This window comes from Ziziphus jujuba, chromosome 11 (assembly GCF_031755915.1).
Source record: "Ziziphus jujuba cultivar Dongzao chromosome 11, ASM3175591v1".
Taxonomy (NCBI): domain Eukaryota; kingdom Viridiplantae; phylum Streptophyta; class Magnoliopsida; order Rosales; family Rhamnaceae; genus Ziziphus; species Ziziphus jujuba.
The window spans coordinates 24715323-24722931 of NC_083389.1; the positions used below are offsets into that span (position 1 = coordinate 24715323).

The following is a 7609-nucleotide window of genomic DNA, read 5'->3' on the forward strand; positions in this document are numbered from 1 at the left end:
AAGGAAACTGTGGGTTTATTTACATGGAGATAAGAAGGGAAGAAGACTTTGAGGATGACGGTACATCGTTCACTAGAAGAAGGCACTGAGAAAGTGGCTTTGAGCAATCTGTTAATAGGAAAAGCTTATAGTAAGCAACTCAATGGAAAGAAACACTTGTTTTTTCACAAATTTTTACTTCCAGAATCATCAAGCCTCAGCATAATCATGATCATTTTTATGTATCATATATTTTGTATTCTAGAAGATGGCTAAAACTGCTTTTCCCTTCTTGAGTCGCATGCTAATTTACTTTAACGACTGGGGGTTCAGAAAATATGATTTCGGTCACCTGACCTCTCTGCTTATGTCAATATCAACAATGAAATTCATTCTACAAAAATTTATCATCCGCTTCAATTGCTCCTCTCATCATCTGGTTCCTCAAAGGCAAACATCCATCACAAACATTATCCTCCAGAGATCTAAAACCTTTGAACCCATTATAATGATGATAATTTTCTAATAACTTGAGCTTTTTGAAAGAATGATAATTCAACTCTATGGAAAAGCTTGACGCTATTAGAAAGAACAATAAGTCAACTTTATTTTACAAAGCCAAGATTGATCTTCTTTCTTTCTTTTTCGTAGAGCCAAGACATAGAAAAAATGTTGGGCCGTGCAAAAATCTGAACTTTCTGCAATACGGTTGGAACAGTTGCTTTGTGTAGATTTCTATGGATACCATTTCTTTTTTTTTTTTTCTTTTTTTTTTTTTTTCCCTTTCTGTTTTGTCTTTACTCTGCACTATATTTGTGGAAGAGGATGTGATCTTTCACTTTTGCTGACATAATATCCATTTTTCATAAGCAATGACAAAAAAGTTGGTTTTATTAATTTCCCTTTACTTCAGAAAAAGAACAACAATCAATATCTTCGTAGTTACTTCTAGTCAACAAAAGATCAACGAGTAAAGATGAACATACTTGTTGATAGGAATATCCAACACTGAACTCAATTTGTCCGTAAACCAAAATGAGATCAAAATAGAAAATCTCCAAAAGCCTCTCACAAGAAGTAATTTCCTAATGTGTCAATTCAAATTACAGACTGCAGGCATCTTTAATCCTCCTATTATCTCCTCCTACCTTCACCTTTTGTCTTGAAATAATGCCCCTCAGTGGAAGAAAGAAGCAAAATCCTTACTGAAGAACACGCACTGTCACTTGACTATTCAGACAGAAGGCCCTGTTCTTTGTGATAAATGCGTTCATTGCTTCAGTTGGGGAGGGAAAACGTATAGTAGCCATTTTAATAGGATCTGGGTATGCTGCTCTGCAAGTCAGTCAGAGGATTCAACTTTAAAAAATGGTTGAAAAATTAACATACCATAACTTGTTGAAAAACTACTAGACACTACCTGAGGAATATCTGGATGGAGGATGCGTCATATTGACAACCAGACAGAAAGCGTTCTACATCTTCTGGAACTGCATTTCTAGGAATTCCTTGCAGTAAAACCTGAAGAAAGACAGAAAGTCCAAACTAAGATCATTTTAGACAGAGTGAAACTATAACCAGTCTTTATGTCAATTGAACCAACATGAAAACATGAATTGGGAGGGATAAAAATACAAAGACAAGGGACCAAAAATGTTATGTGCCAGCAGCCTTTAGATTTTGAAAGAAATTTTGCACAATGCAAATATGCCAAATAACTGAGAGAAATTTTGAATGTCAATCCAAACCTAAGTTCTTATATTGTGGTATATATTTGCCAAAGAGAAAGATATAAACTCTAAAATGGAAATCATAAAAAATATAAACTCAAATGGGAATCATAAAATTTCTCTGACTGCTGCGGTCATTGCCATAGTTAGGATCTTATTCAATCAACTCTTTCTTTTATAAAAAATAAATAAATAATAATAAAAGAAAGAAGAAAGAAGAAAGAAGAAATTTACAACTAGACTGCAGGGATGCAACTCCAGCCTCACTTTATCTAAAGATAAAAGTTCTGGTTCAATTCAATTTGGACACATTTGACAAAAGACAGAAAAAAAAAAAAAAAAAAAGACATTATCAAAAATGTTCATCGAGAGGTAGAAAAATAAAACAAGAATGCAGCCAATATGTTCAGGGTAAAACTAACTTAAATTGGCCAATACCATGTATAACCAGCAAAATTAAGAACAGCCCCAAATGATGATTTATAAACCATCCATAATTACAATCACATTTCCGTTTTGGCTCTAAGTCCTATTATATACTGGGCAAGCTGGCTAATTGGTTACGCAGGTAATTAAATAAATTGGTTAATACAACTCCATAGAAGCCCTAACAACACATATCCTGAAAATGCATCTCACTCCAACCATTGGGTCTATCATGAAATAACACAAATACAAATGAAAGTTGACTCACAGTTTTTCCATCATAGGGTGTAAGAATATCCCACTGTGACCGATCAGCCTAAATAAATAACAATCATCATTAGATACATTCACATAATAACACAATAATAACAACAATTATGTCATAGCCGATGCAATAAGGCAAGCATTACCCTCTCCAATCTGTTCAGACGACCCCTCCGTGAAATCACTCTAGCTGCCTGTTCATAAGCTTGACGAGAGGGGAATTGCACCATCCTGGGTACAACAAGCATAAATAAGAATAAGATTACAATGAAGCATTAATATTAACATTGGAACAGCAAAGTAAAAGCAACAAGTGGAGAGTACGAAAACAGGCTAGATAGCCAAAGAATATGATTTTCACCTCCACAAAATATATATATATATATATATATATATTAATAAAATAAAATAATTCAGCTTTATTTCGGCAATCAACTATAGAGGAAGGAGAAGAGTACATTCCAAGTGGGGTGAAGCTCCGGCTATAGTCAACTTTAACATCTTCCAAGGTCAAGTTACAACCCTCTAGCAAATTCACAATATCTGTCTTCAATGTATTTCTTGTAATGCCATACAGTTTACCATACACCAAACCTGATCCAGCAGAGAGCCCCAAAAAAAAAAAAAAAAAAAAAAAAAAAAAAAAGCTATGAGCAAACTGTCAGTTAAATTAACCAAGCCTTTTAGGAGAAATTTTATTATTATAATATACATATATTTTCAATTTCTTGAATCCAACAACAATTCCTATAAACCCAAACGCTAACGTATACCATTCTACATTTTCCGAGCAACAATCACAGCAAAGAAAACTTTTTTTCTTATAGTTATTTTATTTTTTTCCAGGGAAATACAAAAAAGTTTTCTTTCTATGACATTCATTAACTCGTAAAGGAATCGAAACCTCAACAATAGGAATTCTAAAACCCTAAATAATAAAACCTGAGAACAGCGATAAGATTACGGAAACGCCCCCACCCCCAACCATGGAAGGTCGAAAGTCAGGAGGATATCCATACCAGTGCCAGGGGTTTCGAGAAATGAATTTTCCACAGGGGGGTCCTTAGGCGGTTGGTTTTCTGCTTCGGTGGAAATGAATCTCGGCGATTCGCGAAGAAGAAGCGAAGAGAGGCCATTCTTATCAGCTCGAACAGTAAAGAAGGAGGGGTTCGATCTGATTACTGTTCGGAGAAGACTCAGCTTTGGCATTTTTCCAAGGACGACAAAGAGCAAAGGCGAGGCTCTTCAAGCTTTGGAGTATGGAGAATCAGAGGGAACGGCAGCGCAGCAAAAAGCTAGGGGATATAGCGGCATGCTGGTTGTCGTTTTGGGAATTGAGCAATTTCAGAGAGCCCCTTACTTTTTCTGAAATTGAAAAGGGACCCAAAGGTTTGTTCTTTGGATTTTTCTTTTAAATTTGTTGAAAGTTACATAACCTATCTGCAGTGTAATTTGAGGATAAAATACATTTAGAGATGGCAATCAGATCAGGTTAGGAGTTTTGAAAAATCTTACCCGATCGAATCGGACTTGGGCAACCCAATTGAGTGTTGAGTTTTGAAAAATCATGGTGGAGCAAATACAAATATGAACGCAAGTTTATCACATGTTTTTTTAAAATTTGACAAGTGTTACCATGTGTCTTCACATGCATTGTGTCACGATCCCACCGCTCTAAGCGTACAACGGGACCGTGCGGTGCTTACTCGCCCCTCGCGGGTAGTAAGCCAACCGTTAATGTCTCTCGCAAGTAAATAACCCACACGATATTAGTATTGTGCATGCACCAAGCAAGTAATAAAATAAAGCATGTAATCACACAATCGTTAGAAAATGGGGTCAGTAAACAAGGCAACAATACGATGAACTGGAAATGCGTTCGTTTTATTCGGTCTCGATGAAGAGAACAGCAGAGAGGTTTACAAGCACGCTATTACAAGTTCTCACCTATGCTAGTGGTCTAGCCCAACAACTCGCCGACTAGCCACCCCCCTCCAAAGAGCTTATCGGGCCATTTTCATTCCGACAGGAATACATCAAAATATGCGAGGAATCATAATGGCACTATTTCGAATAACAAAAGCTAGAGATCCAAGCAAGTGACCATGGGCTTGACTAATGACCCTGGATGAACTTGGCTTGGTATTTACAATCAAAATGCGAAGGAGTGTATGACTCTTACATCCTCCCCCACTCATTCCATCGACGCCCTCGACGACTCCGCTGCCTTGAACTCCTCGATCTGCTGCTTGTAGGCTGCCAAGTTGCCTTCCTTCTCCCAGCTGGTTTCTTCTTCTCCTAGTCCCTTCCACTTGATGAGGTATTCTCGTACTGGCTGACGATGCACGCTTCTGGTTCTTTCTGCAAGGATCTCCTCCACTTCCTTGGTTGTCTTCGGCAGCTTGGTCTTGACTTCGGCTCTTGCTGGAGTGTTGCGCGCTGGATCCTCCTCGTCGGCGTAGTATGGCTTGAGGTTGCTGACGTGGAATACCGGGTGCACTCTCATCCATCCTGGGGTAACCACCTTATACGATGCCCTCCCTACTTTGGCAATGATCGGCATTGGTCCCTCATATTTTCTCATCAACCTGGGGTCTCTGTCCCTTAGCCAGCGAAATTGCTCTCGAGTTAGCTTCACCATCACCATATCCCCCGCATTGAACTCTAGGGGTCGCCGGTCTTTGTCTGCCCATTTCTTCATCTGATTTGCTGCCTTCTCCAAGTAGGCCCAGGCTATTTCCATGTTGTTCTTCCACTCTTTGGTGAAATTGAAAGCCCTTGGATTCTTTCCTTGGTACTCATCGACTGTGTGTGGAAGTAAGGGCTTCTGGCCGTTAACTATTTCAAAGGGGCACTTACTTGTGGGAGATCCCTTCTGTGCGTTGAAGCAGAATTGAGCTACATCAAGTAGTTGCGCCCAATTCTTCTGGTTGGCACTCACAAAGTGCCGTAGGTACTCCTCCAACATGCCATTGAATATTTCTGTCTGCCCGTCCGTTTGTGGTTGATAACTGGAGGAAATGTTGAGCTGGGACCCAAGAAGCTTGAATAGTTCTGTCCAGAAAGATCCCGTGAACTTGGCATCTCTATCGCTTACAATGTGGCGCGGCACACCCCAATATTTCACCACATACTTGAAGAATAATCGGGCAGTTTCCTCGGCCGTACAGAACTTTGAGGCAGGGATGAATGTTGCATACTTCGAGAATCGATCCACAATAACCAAAATACTTGAAAGATCCCCGATCTTTGGAAGGTTGGTGATGAAATCGATTGACACACTCTCCCATGGGCATGACGGGACGAATAGAGGTTCCAACAGCCCTGGTGGTTTCTGCCTCTCAACTTTGTCCTGTTGGCACACAAGACAAGTTCGGATGTAGTCCATAATATCGTCACGCATCTGTGGCCAATAATAACCCTGTTTGATTAAGGCATACGTCCTTTGCCACCCCGGATGTCCAGCCCACAAAGTGTCGTGGCATTCTCTCATTAACATCTTTCTTAGGTCTCCAGCCTTCGGGACAAATAACCTATTTCCTTTTGTCCACAGCAGGTCATCTTCCTCCCAAAATTGACGAGTTTTTCCCTCCTTGCACAGCTTGAGGATATTCTGAGCACACTGATCTCCCCCTAAATGCTGCTTTATCAGCTCTCGCATTGAATTCGCGATAGTACTCGCAGCCATGTTAGCCACCACCCTTAGTGCCGCAAGCTCCGTCTTGCGACTTAGGGCATCCGCCGCCTGGTTCTTGGTCCCCGCTTTGTGCTCGAATTGAAGGTCAAACTCCGCAATGAATTCCTGCCAACGAGCTTGTTTTGGGGTCAGTTTTGGTTGTGTAAGGAAGTGACTAACGGCTGAGTTGTCAGTCTTTACTACAAAGCTTGACCCCAATAAGTAGTGCCTCCAGGTTCTTAAGCAATGAATTACGGCAAGCATCTCCTTTTCTTGAGCCGTATAGTTTCTTTCTGCCGCTGATAACTTCCTGCTTTCGTAGGCGACAGGATGACCATCTTGGAGTAGGACTCCACCTAAAGCGAAGTCAGATGCATCGGTTTGGACTTCAAAGGGTCTGGTGATGTCCGGCAGGGCCAACACTGGGTCTTTCATCATAGCTTCCTTTAGATCCTGGAATGCGCCCTCACATTCCTTGCTCCACTCCCAAGGCACCTCCTTCTTTAGCAATTCCGTTAGGGGAGTTGCTTTCTTCGAGTATCCTTTTACGAAGCGGCGGTAGTAATTTGCCAATCCCAGAAATGATCTAAGTTCTTTCACATTAGCGGGAGTTTTCCACTCTTGGATGGCTTTAACCTTCTCCATGTCCATATGGATCTTCCCCTCCTCGATGATGTGTCCCAGAAACTTGATTTGTCTTCTGCCAAAAGCACATTTTTCCTTCTTCACAAATAATTGATTTTCTCGGAGTCTCTGGAGTACCATTCGAATGTGTTCGACATGTTCTTCCAAGGTAGGGCTGAAGATTACAATGTCGTCAAGATACACCACCACAAATTTGTCAAGGAAGTCTCGAAATACCTGGTTCATGAGGGTGCAAAATGTTGCTGGTGCGTTCGTCAACCCAAAAGGCATCACCAGGAATTCGAAGGCTCCGTATCGTGTGACGCAGGTGGTTTTCTCTTCATCCCCTTCAGCGATTCTCACTTGGTAGTATCCTGATCTCAAATCCAATTTAGTGAAAAATTTGGCTCCGCTTAGCTGGTCGAACAAGTCAGCTATCAAAGGGATCGGGTACTTGTTTCGCACCGTGACCTTGTTCAGGGCTCGATAATCTACGCACAGGCGCAAAGTTCCATCTTTCTTCTTTTGGAATAATACGGGAGCGCCGTAAGGTGCCTTCGAGGGTCTCAAAAACCCTGCTTCCAAAAGTTCCCCGAGTTGCTTCCGTAGCTCTGCCAGCTCAGGAGGGGCCATCCGATAAGGTGCCTTTGCTGGAGGTTTTGCTCCTGGTATCAATTCGATGTTGTGGTCAATATCTCGTCGAGGAGGTAGGTTCCTTGGTAAGTTGTCCGGCATCACATCATTGAATGATTTTAAGGCATCCAGCACCATAGGAGGGGTAGTTTCATCATCTTCACCCTCCCTCGTTACCACTAATGCTATGTAAGAGGGTTCTTTGCGTCTTACTCCCTTCTTAAATTGGAGGGCCGATAGAAGTTTGGGGTTGTTCAGTTGCTTCCTCTGTACGGGA

General features: G+C 41.1%; 1 protein-coding gene across 1 annotated transcript; it reads right to left on the reverse strand.

Annotated features, from left to right (window-relative positions):
- Positions 1 to 852: 852 nt before the first annotated feature.
- On the reverse strand, positions 853 to 3823 carry LOC107434017 (uncharacterized). Its single transcript, XM_016045425.4, has 6 exons — positions 3419 to 3823; positions 2858 to 2993; positions 2546 to 2630; positions 2404 to 2451; positions 1400 to 1500; positions 853 to 1314 (listed from the first exon to the last, which is right to left on the reverse strand). The coding sequence occupies exons 1-6, from the start codon at positions 3606 to 3608 to the stop codon at positions 1182 to 1184; spliced, it is 693 nt and encodes a 230-aa protein (XP_015900911.1). The 5' UTR covers positions 3609 to 3823; the 3' UTR covers positions 853 to 1181.
- Between the last annotated feature and the right edge of the window lie 3786 nt (positions 3824 to 7609).